At 48.2% G+C, this 15,656-nt stretch overlaps 1 protein-coding gene across 1 annotated transcript in view; it reads left to right on the top strand.

Moving 5' to 3' along the window:
* Nucleotides 1-15,656, top strand: part of tbc1d4 (TBC1 domain family, member 4) — a gene marked incomplete at its 5' end in the record, with an annotated part of 31,621 nt that overhangs the window by 8,067 nt on the left and 7,898 nt on the right. The window contains 13 exons of the mRNA XM_080536069.1: nt 1,245-1,373; nt 1,562-1,808; nt 2,250-2,494; nt 4,235-4,324; nt 4,976-5,080; nt 5,963-6,095; nt 6,223-6,314; nt 6,430-6,540; nt 7,315-7,443; nt 8,047-8,106; nt 10,058-10,308; nt 11,176-11,337; nt 15,397-15,542. Of these exons, the coding sequence (XP_080392195.1) occupies nt 1,245-1,373; nt 1,562-1,808; nt 2,250-2,494; nt 4,235-4,324; nt 4,976-5,080; nt 5,963-6,095; nt 6,223-6,314; nt 6,430-6,540; nt 7,315-7,443; nt 8,047-8,106; nt 10,058-10,308; nt 11,176-11,337; nt 15,397-15,542 (1,900 nt within the window). The remainder of the gene's footprint in view (nt 1-1,244; nt 1,374-1,561; nt 1,809-2,249; nt 2,495-4,234; nt 4,325-4,975; nt 5,081-5,962; nt 6,096-6,222; nt 6,315-6,429; nt 6,541-7,314; nt 7,444-8,046; nt 8,107-10,057; nt 10,309-11,175; nt 11,338-15,396; nt 15,543-15,656) is intronic.

Genomic DNA, 15,656 nt, shown 5'->3' with positions numbered 1-15,656 from the left:
TCCGGCAAATTTATAGTAGAATGTTGTATTGATCTTTAACACCACTTCTTTCCTCCACCCCTTGCAGTAAAAATGTCTCGAGGCAAAGTGATGGAGTGGGTTCACATTCCCCAGCATTGCTAAAGGATTGACAATGTTGACTTACAGTATGCTCTGCCTTGACTTGTGTGGCCTCTTTTTTTTTCTCACAGAATTTTCCTCTGTTTCTTGGTATTGCACCGGCTGCTCCTCCCACATTAGAGAAGGAAGGGGATAGTTGACTCTCAAGTCTGCCATTTGTTCCACTTAGTGTTTTGTCTGTTTCCAGCCTTGTCCTCCTCGCTGGCCTTTTCAGTTTCTGCCTGTGGGTTTCCTGGCTCCCGGCCTAATTCTGTCACCAGTGTGGTGTTTGGTCTGTCTCTCCAAGACAGTGGCGTGTTATTGTAAATCTGTTTTATTTGGTTTGTACAGCCTTGTACTTTCTTTTTCTTTTTTTCTTTTTCTCTGAGTGGGGCAGTCCCACTCATATTTGTCTTTTTATTGCGATAGAGACAATAGAGATTTGACAGGAAGGATGAGAGAGAGAGAAGGGATGACCTTCAAAATCGTCTCTTAGCTTCTTCATCACACTAATATTCATACAGTAGGCAGAGGGCCACAGCATTAAAAGAGTTGTTCCATGAGCTCTTTCCAAACCTACAAATAAATAGTACTTTCTACCTCGTTCTATTTTGGTTTGTATGCCATGATTGGATGGTTGGTTTTCTAATGGTATTTATAGTGCCATTACACATAATCTGATATCTCTGTGTTGAGTCTATAATTGTTTTGTTTTAATGACCTCCCCTGTTGGTATTATAATTGAACCCTCCTCATTGAGTTTATGGCTTTCTTGATTGAGATATCACTTTCATATGAACTAAACTTCTCTCTTCTCTTTCTTGATTGAGATATCACTTTCATATGAACTAACCTTCTCTCTTCTCTTTCTTGATTGAGATATCACTTTCATATGAACTAACCTTCTCTCTTCTCTTTCTTGATTGAGATATCACTTTCATCTGAACTAACCTTCTCTATTCTTCTCTTACTCCCACCCATTTGCCATTTCGTTTACCTATTCCCCCCTTTCACTTCCTCTTCTCTTCTTCCCTTTCCACCTCCTCTCCTTTCTCCTTGCCGTCTACTCTTTCTGGCATCCGTTTCTCCGTCTCCCTTCCCCTCCATCCGTCCTCACCCTCTCTCCTTCCTCCTGTCTCTCCCAGGTCCCAGAGGTGATCAGCAGTGTCCGGCAGGTGTCTAAGTCGGCCCTGAAGGAGGGTTCCAAACCCAAGCAGGAAACTGACGAGGCCTTCTACAACTCCCAGAAGTTTGAGGTGCTCTACTGTGGCAAGGTAGCAAACCTCAATGGACTAACTTTATCGGGGTGTTTTAAGTTTGATCATTTGATCATGTGTGACTAGAGGTAACCGCCATAGTAGCGAAGTGATATGCTCTATGTGTAGTTGTTAGTATAATTATGTATGTAGTAATATGTATGATAACGTTTGATCTAAGTCATTAATTCCGTCAATCTATCAAGGTGACCGTCGGGCACAAGAAGGCTCCCTCCACCGTCATCGATGACTGCATTGAGAAGTTCCGCCAGCACGAGGTGGAGCGCAAACGCCTCCGCCTCCTCGGTGGCCAGCGGGGGTCTACAGAGAACGCCCCCGTGGAGTTCACGATGGGGGGCGATGGAGACCCCCTCTCCTCCATCCTCAGTGAGGGGCTGGAGGAACCTGACGAGCTAGGCCTGGAGGAGGTGGCCAACGGTGGGGGTTTGGGAGGTAAGGGCCTCTCCCGATGCCTCGTGTGGGGAACTTGGTTCACGGACCTGTACCTGGTGCCGCGGGGCGGCTGTGGCTCAGGAGGTAGAGGCGGGGTCTAATGAACGCAAGGTTCGGCGGTTCGATCCCCGGCTCCTCCTGTCCACGTGTCGAGGTGTCGTTGGGCAAGACACTGAACCCTAAATTGCTCCCAATGAGCGGGCCGGCCGGCGCCTCGCATGGTAGCTTGCCACCATTGGTGTGTGTGTGAATGGGTGAATGAGAGGCCATCGTAAAGCGCTTTGGAATAAGGCGCTATATAAGTGCAGTCCATTCCATTCACCATTTATCATCACCCGTTTACCAATAGGTTTTTCACAACGAACACTACAGTATTAGTACTGCTATAGTACTGCTATAGTGGTGGACTCTCCTCCTCCTGATGTGTTCTGTATCGTCCAGGTAACGGCATGTCCAACAGCCCCAGCCTTGGCAGCCTGAGGGGGGCCTTCCCAGAGTGCATCGTGGAGGACTCTGGGTTCGAGGAGCAGCAGGAGTTCCGTACGCGCTGCAGCAGTCTGGCAGGGAACCTGCAGAGGAAGCCCCGGGAGGGGGTGCTGAAAGCCCCCGTGCGTCGCAGACACGCCAGCGCGCCCAACCACGTCCAGCCCTCCGACACAGACAAGAACCGAACCATGCTCTTCCAGGTACCGGGATGATACGACGTCATGTGTTGGATTAGTATAGTGGTCTCGAGAATGATTTTATATGTACTATTTGTATTCATTTAGTATATTTCATGAAACACATGTGTGTGCTTTTTAGGAGACCGTGTACTGTAATATATGCAGCAGGAGCAGCAGTATTTCCCATATTGCCCATTGCTCAGTTATCATGTAGCGTGGTCTATTGGAATACTACACGTCCATGTTGTTGACCCTCACTCCTGAAGACGTGTTGTTTACCTCTGGTTTGAGTCCGTCTGGTCGAGGGGGCGTTATGTGTCGCTGCTTTCACTGTACAGTGACTACAGTCACTCACTGGAAGGGCTGAGACGTGGCATGGTGAGAGGTCCCAGTGAGGCACATAGCTGGAACATGCTCATGAGCATGTGAAGGAACATGTGCTCGCATGTAGTCCCTGCACATGAGAACCCTCCAGTGCAACTTTGAGAATGTGCATATTTAGTATCATTTCAAAAGGGTTGATTTATGAAGTATGAATCCTTTTTTTTAAAAGTCATTTCACCTCAGTCTTTTATCCAAAGCGACTTACAGCAAGTACATTTGTCTAAGTGAGTGAGTCAGCACGTTGAATTGGATATCAATGGATTCCCTTCACACGCTTGATCAATGAGTCAATAACATGCAGTGTTCTATTTTCGATCATTGGCTTGCTGCCTTTATAATGAGGCAATGCACTCAATGCCAACATGCTGCGCGGCTTTAGCGCTGTTTGCCATCCAATCCTCTTCTCTATTTAGTCTAGCTTAGTGCTCGGTACTGCAAATCATTTTGAATGCCAAGTCACTGTTCATTAGAAAACACAGGTTGGCGAGGCCCTGTATAACGGTCTCATTTAGAGAGGCCATTACTCTCTCTCAGTAGTAATTACTGAAGCGCTTCTCTTTCGACGGGCTGAAGCTAGCTGGTTCCTTGGGAATAGCTAGCATGCTGTCCGGTTAGCCAGCCGCCTTTCCCCACCCCCTGCTGTGCTCATTTCCTCATGACAGCTTTTTGAAACCCAGAGCGTAGTACTCAATATGATACTCTCTGAACACGGCAGTCAGTTATGGATCTGCACAGCTCGTTTGTGTAGCCTCTCTGACCTTGTTTGAATAATATGGGATAGTTGTGACTAGTGATACACAATCAGAAGAGATTTGGCCTGACCAGAAGGGAAATGTAGTCTATGTTTGACATAGGCTGTATGTGGAATCATACATAGTCATTGTTTATGTACTGTAGAGTCATTGTTTATGTACTGTACTGTAGAGTTTGTGTGTTTGCGTGTGTGTGTGTGAGAGAGACTGAATTAATTAATCAGTCTCTGGAGGCAGCCATGGGCACAGACATGAGATAATCATAAGACATGGTGGACTTGTTTTCTATTCTTCTGCCCTGCCTTTATCTATGCATGAAGGTCAGGTTCCTCATTAATGTGTGTGTGTGTCTGTCTGTGTCTGTCTGTCTCTGTGTGTGTGTGTGTGTGTGTGTGTGTGTGTGTGTGTGTGTGTGTGTGTGTGTGTGTCTGTCTGTCTGTCTGTCTGTCTGTCTGTCTGTCTGTCTGTCTGTCTGTCTGTCTGTCTGTCTGTCTGTCTGTCTGTCTGTCTGTCTGTCTGTCTGTCTGTCTGTCTGTCTGTCTGTCTGTCTGTGTGTGTGTGTGTGTGTGTGTGTGTGTGTGTGTGTGTGTATATATCTGTGTGTGGGTGTGCATGTGCTTTGCAGGTCGGACGCTTTGAGGTTAACCTCATTAGTCCAGACAGTAAAACGGTGGTGCTGGAGAAGAATTTCAAAGATATCTCCTCTTGCTCTCAGGTCGGTACCAAGCGTCTGTTTCTGCTTCCCGGTGTTTACCTAAAGGTTTCTTCCTTACTGTAGTCCATCCCCCCTCATTTCCACAGCACTCTCCAGACGATCAACTCTCAAAGTGCTCACTGAATGCATTACCGCAGCTTCATCAGTCCAGATGATGTTGTTAGTGCATTTACAAACGCGTCACTTGTGGCCCTAGGTTATCAAATGCATATTACTACTTGATTAGATTCCAAATGACATCATACATCATGGAAATGTTTGAGCCTTTAATCCAAACATAGCTTGAAGGAAGTCCTTCATAATTCAGACTGGATAAGAACAGTACAGATAAGTACATATTTGTGGAGGGATAAATGTTGTGTTAACATCCTCATACATCTTCTGAGTATATAAACATAAGCCTTTGATTCATATTGTATACCTTGCTGTTATCCTCTCCACATTCCTTGTGATATTATGTTGTATTTATTTCATTGGTTTATTAAAGTTTGTGTAGACTCCTGCCCAATTCGGTCTGTATTTCATAGTAATGTTGTTTGGTCTGGTATCATATTGTATGGTTTGTGTTGTTTGGTCTGGTATCATATTGTATGGTTTGTGTTGTTTGGTCTGGTATCATATTGTATGGTTTGTGAACTGTCGTCCACACAGGGTATACAGCAGACGGATCACTTTGGGTTGATCTGTCGAGACCCGGTGGACTCCGGGCCGTGCCAGTATGTGTGCTACGTCTTCCAGTGTGCTAGTGAATCCCTGGTGAGTCACGGATCATAGAGGGGCTGCTCCTGTTCCTACTGCTTTACATGAGTCTCCTGGAACAGTTGGTGGGGGAGTGTTGGTGGTGGTGGTGGGGGAGTGTTGGTGTTGGTGGTGGGGGAGTGTTGGTGGTGGTGGAGTGTTGGTGGTGGTGGTGGTGGTGGTGGGGGAGTGTTGGTGGTGGTGGTGGGGGAGTGTTGGTGGTGGTGGTGGTGGTGGTGGGGGAGTGTTGGTGGTGGTGGTGGGGGAGTGTTGGTGGTGGTGGGGGAGTGTTGGTGGTGGTGGTGGGGGAGTGTTGGTGGTGGTGGTGGGGGAGTGTTGGTGGTGGTGGTGGGGGAGTGTTGGTGGTGGTGGGGGAGTGTTGGTGGTGGTGGGGGAGTGTTGGTGGTGGTGGTGGGGGAGTGTTGGTGGTGGTGGGGGAGTGTTGGTGGTGGGGGAGTGTTGGTGGTGGTGGTGGGGGAGTGTTGGTGGTGGTGGGGGAGTGTTGGTGGTGGTGGTGGGGGAGTGTTGGTGGTGGTGGTGGGGGAGTGTTGGTGGTGGTGGTGGGGGAGTGTTGGTGGTGGTGGTGGGGGAGTGTTGGTGGTGGTGGTGGGGGAGTGTTGGTGGTGGTGGTGGGGGAGTGTTGGTGGTGGTGGGGGAGTGTTGGTGGTGGTGGTGGGGGAGTGTTGGTGGTGGTGGTGGGGGAGTGTTGGTGGTGGTGGGGGAGTGTTGGTGGTGGTGGGGGAGTGTTGGTGGTGGTGGTGGGGGAGTGTTGGGGTCTGTGTTGGGGTCTGATTGCTGGTGTTTGTGGGGGGGGGGTCTGACTGCTGGTGTTTGTGGGGGGGGGTCTGACTGCTGGTGTTTGTGGGGGGGGGTCTGACTGCTGGTGTTTGCGTAATGCAGGTGGATGAGGTGATGCTGACTCTGAAGCAGGCCTTTAGTACAGCAGCAGCCCTGCAGAGCGCCAAGACCCTGATCCAACTGTGCGAGGCCTGCCCCATGCACGACCTGCACAAGCTCTGTGAGAGGATCGAAGGTAACCCTACCTACCTACCTACCTACCTACCTACCTATCTTCCTTCCATTCCACTACATCTACTGGGTGGCTTCATTCGAGTTAAGTTATCTTGACGTGAACGGCTCTGGTTTGTGTCTGAATCTAGGTCTGTACCCGCCAAGGGCAAAGCTGGCGATCCAAAAATATCTCGCTCAGCTGACTGACAACGAACAAGTGGATATTTTCGAGCGAGTTCAGGTAAGGGCACAGGCGGAAAAATCTTAAGTGAAACATATTGATTTGTGAAGCACTCTTTAGTTGACAGCATTAGTGCTGCTCTGTCTGTACGTGACACCTGTGAATCTGCCTGCAGAGGATGAAGCCGCTGTCTGACCAGGAGGAGAACGAGCTGGTCATTCTTCACCTCAGACAGCTGTGTGGCACCAAACAGAAGTCCCACCTCCACATCGGAGAGGCCCCTCAGGTAACCACACACCTGCCTCTAGGACTGGCAGGATCTCCCTGTCAATAAAAGCAGAACATCTCCCAATTGAGCTTCCTAGTTGAAGTGTGTACTCAGATTGACCATTTAAAAAAAATATATAATAAGTGTGTACTCAGGCCAAACCATACCAAAGACAATATAGTCACTCCTTTACAAAAAAAAAACTGCTTATTCTGACCGTGTTAAACCCCAGCATCCATCCCTCACTCCCACACTTCCACCATTTCCTGTCACCCTCCCTCCCTCCGTCTCTCTCTCTCTCCCTCTCCCTCTCTCTCTCTCTTACTCTTTCTCTCTCTCTCCCCGCCCTCCCTCCCTCCCTACCTCCTCTCCTTTCATGCTCCTCTCTCGTCCACTCTCTGACTCAGTGACAACCATCTTTCCTCCTCTCACCTATCTATGACCTTTCTCTGATTGAATGCGTGGAGAGTACTGCAGAGACTGTTGGACTGGAGGATGAATGAATGAATGAATGGTCTTTATTGAATGAAGATGAATGCTTTATTGAATGATGGATGAATGCTTTTATTCAAACGGCTCACTCTTCTTATGCCCTATCACCAGGGGAGCCCACACAGATCAGAAGTACAACATCATTTAGAAGTATAAACCTCTCTTAGGCCTCTTGCTGTGTCTCTTTTCCCTGGAGCACGTATGCCAACGACTGCGCTCTGACACTTTGTGGAGCGGTGTTTCTAGGGTCGTGACTGTTTGCTGACTAAGTCTGACCTGTTGTTCTTGTTTCGTTGACAGAACGCCCCAAACAACACAGCAGCAGCGGCAGCAGACAGCACCACCACTGGAGGACGCTTCAAATTGGACATCTTGAAGAACAAAGCTCGTACCTCCCTCACCAGCTCCCTGGAGAACATCTTCTCACGGGTACAAGGATGTCTCTCTCTCTCTCTCTCTCTCTCTCTCTCTCTCTCTCCCCCTCTCCCCCTCCCTCTCCCTCTCCCTCTCCCTCCCTCTCTCTCTCTCTCTCTCTCTTTCCCTCTCTCTCTCTCTCTCTCTCTCTCTCTCACATCATTGTCTCACTCTCTCTGTCCGTCTCTTTGTGTCACTGTCTGTTTCCCTGAAGAACACATTCCCAGGGGTACCGGTATCTGTGTCTCTCATCGTCTCAGTCTTTGTTTCTGTGTCATTGTTGTCCATGAGATTTGGATTGACCCAGTTCTGCCCTCTGGCTCAATAATACCTTTGTTTTGGCATCCATGGTATCAGAAACCACTACTGCCATCTGTTCTCATCTCTAAGACCAATGTGCCAGTACATAATACTCTACCAGTCAGGCATATGCTCCTGTATCTTATTGAAGTACTCCTTTAGAAGATTGTCTTTGTTAACAGAAGTGCAAAGGCTTCAGTTAAATATGACCATTCTATGAAACGGTAATGGTTATGTGAGCAATAGTGAACATGATGTCAGTTGTTCAGTGATGTAACAAATGAAGGTTGACAACATATTTGTGTCTTCTGTCATCAGGGCGCCAGCCGGATGAGAGGCCGTTTGGGAAGTATGGGAAGCATGGGCAGTTTTGAGAGAGTAAGTATTCCCGAAGGGAGTGTGAGAATTCCCAGAGTTGTTTTTACTGTTGAATATCCAAGGGATCTTCTGGGAATTATCACACATGAACCACTGTCTGTATGAGGCCAGTCACTACAGTTCTTTTCACAGAAAGGCCAGCTAGGTGATGATCATTGATCACTTCCAGGAATCCCAAAGACCCATGTCTTCTGGCTCCAAATAGCACCTCTCTCACGTGGACAGGCAGTTTCTTGGCTAGCAGCGTAGCTTGGCTTAGATATTCCTAGATTTTTCCGGTGTTTTTCCAGGCATGGTAAATCAAACAGTGCCGTAGGCAGCGTGTTTGTGGAGCTGTCAATCCTCCCTTTTGGCTTCAGTTTGGGCGCTCGTTTGATGGCGGAGCACTCCGCTCTGTCGCCTGAGTGCAAAATGTGAGGCGGGGGTGCGATGGCGACCCTGTGGCCCATACATGAGGGATGAGGAAGGTCTGTGTTTTAAATTATAAAACACACATACACACACACACACGCTGTACACATAGACATTGTCACAAGCCCTCCAAACATGTCCCTGACAGTACCAGCAGTGTGAGTTTTGTTTTTGCCTACAAAAACATCACATGATGTAAAAAAAAAAAAAAAAAAAAAAACTAAACAACAACCCCTCCCTTGCCCTTATCCCCTACACCTTCAATCACAATAACATGAATAAAACATTCTTTCTGGAAAACAAAAGCTAACCTCGCAAATGATCCCAATCTATCACAGTTAAACACATGTTGTGTTGTCTTCACCTTACGTGCCTTTTCCCCCCTTTAACCCCTGCTGTAACCCTGACCCAGCTAGATTAATCCATGTAAGCAGGGTTACAGTGTAATGTCCAGAGTGTTTTCCTCTGTGTCTGTTGCCCAGGCCTCGTGTCGGAGCTGAGTAAGGATACTCTCAGGATACAGATTTCCAGTCAGGAAACACAGACAGGATGTTCAGCTTTGTGTGTCTGCTGAGCAATGCCTCTGCTTCCTCTGCAGGGCGCAGTAAACAAGGCCCAACACTGGAGGGGCTTACCTCCCCCTTAACAATGTGGCATTGGCCCAGTTCCAATCCAAATCCTTTGCCCCTTTCCCTAGGGCCCTTGTTCACTTCCAGGGGCAGGTATAAAAGGACTGAATAGGTGACGGTAATCTGATAACGGCTCCCCCACCCCAAGCTACGTGGAGCTCCTGTCTTATTGCTTCTATCTATCATGTCATGACAGATCTGTGATAAGGTAGTCATGGTCGGTCCAGGAGAGGAGGGAGGGTTGTTATGGAATTGAGCCTTGAAGAGCCTCCCATCCAGTAGTGTGTGATGCAGTGAGTCACAGGACACTGGCCATTAGAAGACAATAGGGAGCTGCTCGGAGAGGTACGGAGTGAGTGAGTAGAGCCAGTAGAGTTGTGTTGGATCTGAACACGGACTGATTGGTATTGAGGGTGGATCACTAGCTAGCCTAGGTGAGTGCAGACCAGTTGGACCTGGGGCCGGCGTCGTTTGGGTTCTGTTCATACTAACTTGGCGTCTTAAGTTTGGTGCAGGACGTTGTGATACAGTCTCGAAAAATGTAGTTAAGTTTGCATCTTGCCTTTTATTTGTGCATGGGTTACAATTAGATATTGAGGACTGTCCGACTGTGGCGTTAGGTGTGTTTGTGATGGCGCACCTCGAGTCTACGGTCAGCCATGCAGTCATTTGAACAATGTCTATTTGTTGACTTTACCTCAAGGTGGTAATCATTCTATGATAGCAGTAAGTAGCAATAATGTATTGCTCTCCCACTTTAATTTAATCACCTTCTTTCACTAACAAGTGAACAATTCACATCACTATAAGCTCTTAGTAGCAGTAATCAGACCCTTATCTGAATTGCTCATCACTGTTGGTCCATCTTCATCATCATCATCATCACCTTCATCCTTCCTTACACCCTCCAGCAGGACGAATCTCCCGGCGACTCCCCACCTGGGACACCACCTGGTTTCCCTGACGACGACCCGGACGCCCCCCAGTTCCGTCGCCGCGCCCACACATTCAGCCACCCACCGGTGAAGAAACGCATCTCCTTCAACGACGCCCAGCCTCAGAGTCAGGGTCAGGGCCAGGGTCAGGGTCAGGGTCAGGGCCAGGGTGGCAAGGCCCCACTACGCAGACAGCAGTCTGTCAACCCTGAACTACTGCAGAGCAGGTAAACAACCCAGCACAGCACCTCCCTCTACCCTATGTCCCTTCCTACCACATGATGGTGTGAGGAAGTGTGTCGTAGGTAGAAGTTGCCTTGATCACTGATGCAGGATCAGGTTCTTTTCATCTGCCTAATGGTTACGGCTACGATGTAGAGTATGGTAATCTGATCCTAGATCATTGGCAAAAAGCAACAGTTTGTACCATTTCTACCACCTTGTGAATGGGATGAGGGATGAAAGAGGGTTTTGACAGAAAGTCTGTCTGATCTGTCAACTCATTGCAATTGTGACATTCTGTCTGTTCAGTACTGTATGTGATGCCATTTGATGATCAAACTATGCTGCATTTGTGATGCGAGTAGAAATATTGTGAAACAGTGTCTCTGTTGTGCTTGAATGTGAAATCAGAATGGGGTACTCTCTATGGTGCTGTATCAGTGCAGTATGTACTGTCGTTCAAAGGAGATATTGTATTGCAATGTCATGTTAACGATGTGCTTTGAAGATGCTAATGGCTAAAACTAACGTCAACGAAAAATCAAAGCATGTCACTCCCCTTAACGGGTTTGCTACTAACTGAGAAATAATTTGATTCATCACCTACAGTATGTGTTCCGCTTTTACGACTAGCTTTTTATAGCCCTCTGAGATTTGCTTCTGCCAATGGAGATTCCATTTAAGGCTCGTCAAAACATTTCACTTCTTTAGTTAGAAGTTCCCGTGTACACCAGCCCACAGGCTTTGAACAGTCACCTCAGAGGTTCCCTAGCCCTGTGTTTGATGCCTTATTCCCTTTGTTTTGCGCAGCCTTCCCTAACGTGTGTTTGTTTTTATCTGTGGGCGACGTGTCGTGTGTTTGGCTCACCCAGCCCTCAGACCATCTCGAGAAAGCGCAGTGTCTCAGAGAGCGAGTCCACCTTCAGCCTCCCCACCTCCTTCTCTGCCCCCACTTTCCTGAAAAGCTTTTACCAGGGCTCTCTGGGCTCCCTGAGTTCCCTGAGCTCCCTGGCAGACAGTGGGACCCTCAAGAGGTGAGAGGGGGTGTCACAGACGCCACCTTGCTTTGGCTGGAGAAGCACCAGCCTCGGGAGGGGAGGAGGCAGGGTTCCTCTGTGGGCTGGCAGCGGCAGTATTCGTTGTGTCAACCCTTAACAACTTGCTTTTCGTCTAGCTTCGTCTATCTGCCTACTTGTCCATTTCCCACCTCACCTCACAAGTCATGCCAAAGACCACTTTTCCTTTGTCTCTGCTGGACTCTTTGTCTTTGACTTTTGTCTGAAGTATGGGGGGATGCTGATAGAGTATGCTCCCTCTCTTGCATGTTAACGCTTCTTTACTGCACATATTTAACCTGGACTGTGTTTTTATTAACATCATATCGCACCTTTTTACCAACACATCTTCTTACAGTGATCCAAGCTGAGGGGTAGCCGGACCTCGATTAACTTTCTATGTTGATACTGACACCAGCCGTTGCTGTGCAAGTGTGCATGCATGATTCATTTAAGAGATCTATTTCACATTTTTACGTGTAGATTTTGAAAGGTTGAATACATGAATTCACAGTAGATTGTTGTATACTGGTTGTAACTTAGTGTTGAATTTGACGTTTGACGATGCATTGCACCTTTCCATGAAACACCTTTCCCATGGTCTCAAAGCCTTGCATTCCACCACCAATACTTAGCACCCACCTGGGTGATGCACCACCGCTATTTTGTGCCAGAATGTTCACCACACGCCCACCTTGCAGCTCCTGGACCACCAGGTAGACAGACAGACAGACCTGGACCACCAGGTAGACAGACCTGGACCACCAGGTAGACAGACGGACCTGGACCACCAGGTAGACAGACCTGGACCACCAGGTAGACAGACAGACTCGGACCACCAGGTAGACAGACAGACCTGGACCACCAGGTAGACAGACAGACCTGGACCACCAGACAGACAGACAGACCTGGACCACCAGGTAGACAGACCTGGACCACCAGGTAGACAGACAGACTTGGACCACCAGGTAGACAGACAGACAGACTTGGACCACCAGGTAGACAGACAGACTTGGACCGCCAGGTAGACAGACAGACAGACTTGGACCACCAGGTAGACAGACAGACTTGGACCGCCAGGTAGACAGACAGACCTGGACCACCAGGTAGACAGACAGACAGACTTGGACCACCAGGTAGACAGACAGACTTGGACCGCCAGGTAGACAGACAGACCTGAACCACCAGGTAGACAGACAGGTAGACAGACAGACTTGGACCACCAGGTAGACAGACAGACAGACTTGGACCACCAGGTAGACAGACAGACCTGGACCACCAGGTAGACAGACAGGTAGACAGACAGACTTGGACCACCAGGTAGACAGACAGACCTGGACCACCAGGTAGACAGACAGACTTGGACCACCAGGTAGCCAGACAGGTAGACAGACAGACCTGGACCACCAGGTAGACAGACAGGTAGACAGACAGACCTGGATCACCAGGTAGACAGACAGGTAGACAGACAGACCTGGATCACCAGGTAGACAGACAGGTAGACAGACCTGGACCCCCAGGTAGACAGACTCCAGTGTGCTCTGACTCCACAGTGTGGTGAGAAGGGTAGGTGGAGATCTGTCTGCCTCATTTAATTCAGCGAGCATAAAAATCAGTAAATACCTTCCTGTAACTTTTAATTCTCCCAACTCTGTTTGACCCCCCATGGCCCACATGGTATGACATTTGCACACTGCCTGGGTGTTGACTGCTAAAGGTTAACATTTCAATTTTAACCAAGTTTCATCCCCCGGACTCATCTGTAGATGATAAATTTCTTCGAGGGGCCGTTCTCCCTCTCATAGCAGTCAGACCCCCCCTCCCCCAGGCCCTCCAGAGTTGTTCATATCACCCGTAGGACTAGTTAATCAGTACCTAACTAATCAGTACCAAGTGTGGATCGCTGCACGACTCGCGGCTCCTGGTTGAGAGTAGGTTCACCCCGACATTTACAGCATAATCTTATCTGATGATGTGAACCAGTTCAGGGCTACTGTGCTAGTCTGCTTGCAGAGCTGGTGTGTGTGTGTCTGTAGGACCCTGAGTTCAGTCTGCAAGAGGAATACAGAGAAGGGTAAATGAAGGCACTGTGTCAGACAGGGAGAATGTAACACAAAACGCTCCCCAAAGCTGTCCGGCTGGAATTAGGAGTGTTCCTCATCGTCCTGGTAGTCTGTGGCGTCCCACCCTTGTGCCGTCTTCACGGGGGAGGAGGGGGGGGGGGTTACATGGCAGAGGCAAGTCATCACGCTGACTTCCACCTAATCATTATCAGTGCAGGTGAAGAAAGAAAAGGATACGAGCAAAGGAGGCCATGTGAGAAACCACCAGGGGGCTGCCCTCAGTGGTTTCAGATGGCTCTGCTCTCTTCTCCTCTCCTCCCCTCCTGCACCTGCTCTCCTCTGACAAGGACAGTGGAAGCCTGTATGGAAGCCCTAGTATGGAAACCCCATCCAGTCAGCAGTTGAGAGCGGAGGATGAGAGTGGAGGATTCAGATTCAATTTCAGATTCAATTGAATTGTCACTGGCATAGACCAAGTACAATGACAACGAAATGCATTCGGCATCTAGCCAGTGCAAGCAAGCCTTAGAGATATCTACAGATATTATATATATAGGGCTACAGTGAGTTATGTACAGTTATGTACTAGTGGATAGTGAGTTGGACTGGTGATCAGAAGGACATGAGTTCAAATCCCACCCGGGAACACCACCTCTAGTGTGCCCTTAATTTTTAAATAATTTTAATAATTTTGCCATTTAGCAGACGCTTTTAATCCAAAGCGACTTACAATTAAGAATTACAGGGACATTCCCCCTGGAGTAACTGAGGGCTAAGTGCCTTACTCAAGGGCACACTAGTAGTGGTGTGGTTTCAGGCGGGATTTGAACTCACAACCTTCCGATCACAAGTCCATCTCACTATCAATGCCTTGAGTAAGGCATTTAGCCAAAGCTACTCCAGAGAGACTGTCCCTGTAATCTGTAATTCTAAGTCGCTTTGGATAAAAGCGTCCGCTAAATGGTTAACATGTAAAATGTAAATGAAGTGAATGGGACAAGGAGAGGGAGCCGCTTCACTACGCCGAGGATGGTGTTGTGTCCCTTTAGTCAACAGTGTCCCCAGGCCCCCTGACCTCTCTCTAGGAGTTCACTTCCTGTTATTCACTGCCTGTAATTGAGCACCGGTCGCCCTCATGACTAGACAGGCTCTTATCCTGAGGTACAACTGTCGTTCATGTGTCCTGGTGCTTCAGTTTGATGGGTATTTTTTCTTCTTATCTAGTATTTCCTTCTTCAAATGGTATATATATAGACAGTTGTGTATATAGATATATGTATACATTTCTATCAAAAATGTGAGTTGACTATGAGCCAGTGAGGAAAGGTCTAGGAATAGATCTATCAGCTTTCGACCCTATTCTCTTCCTCCCCCATCAAAGCTATTATTTTTTACAGGAAATGAGCAAACAACAATGGCTGCCTCTGTGTCTCTGATGTTTGCTGTTATTTGTATGTACTAATTATTGAGCTGCAACTCTTAATTTCTGCTTTATTAATCAGAGTGTTGGTCATCATTGGTCACTGTTTCTGTATGTTTATTATATTGTTTGTCACAAATGCTCCTTCAGACTCATTTTGACAGACAACACCACTTTGCAGCAGAGACGTTCTGTTGATTAGCGGTATAAGGTTTCCTCTGTTTCAGTGACAAGATTGTGTGTGTGTGTGTGTGTGTGTGTGTGTGTGTGTGTGTGTGTGTGTGTGTGTGTGTGTGTGTGTGTGTGTGTGCGTGCGTGCGTGCGTGCGTGCGTGCGTGCGTGCGTGCGTGCGTGCGCGTGCTTGTGTGTGTGTGTGTGTGTGTGTGTACGACTGTGCGTGCCTGTACTTGTAAGAATGACAAATGCTGAGAGAGTGTTAGAGTAAGATGACACTTTTACTCTTGTATCGGGTGTCACTAGTCAATGACTGTACTGTCCTCTCTCCCTCCTTACCCCTGCCCCACCCCCACACCCCCACCTGTCTCTCTCTGTCAGTAATGGGGAGGGCAGGAAGAGGACCCTGTCAGGCTGCAGCAGTGACTCTGTGAGCGCTCCGTTCACCCCACGCAGAGTGTCCTGGAGACAGAAGATCTTCCTGAGGGTCGCCTCACCCATGAACAAGCCATCAATGCAGCGCCCAGGTCTCACACTCAACCACGAACAGCATGATACACGACGAGTCTGCAAAGCTACCGTAGAATAGTCTATGTAGCCTATACAGTACAACACATTTGAATACCTCATATTTTACTGAG

The sequence above is a fragment of the Nansenia antarctica genome, assembly GCF_963989245.1.
Source record: "Nansenia antarctica genome assembly, chromosome: 7".
Classification (NCBI taxonomy): domain Eukaryota; kingdom Metazoa; phylum Chordata; class Actinopteri; order Argentiniformes; family Microstomatidae; genus Nansenia; species Nansenia antarctica.
The sequence above is the reverse complement of the archived record's forward strand: the minus strand, read 5'-3'. Positions and strand labels throughout refer to the sequence as shown.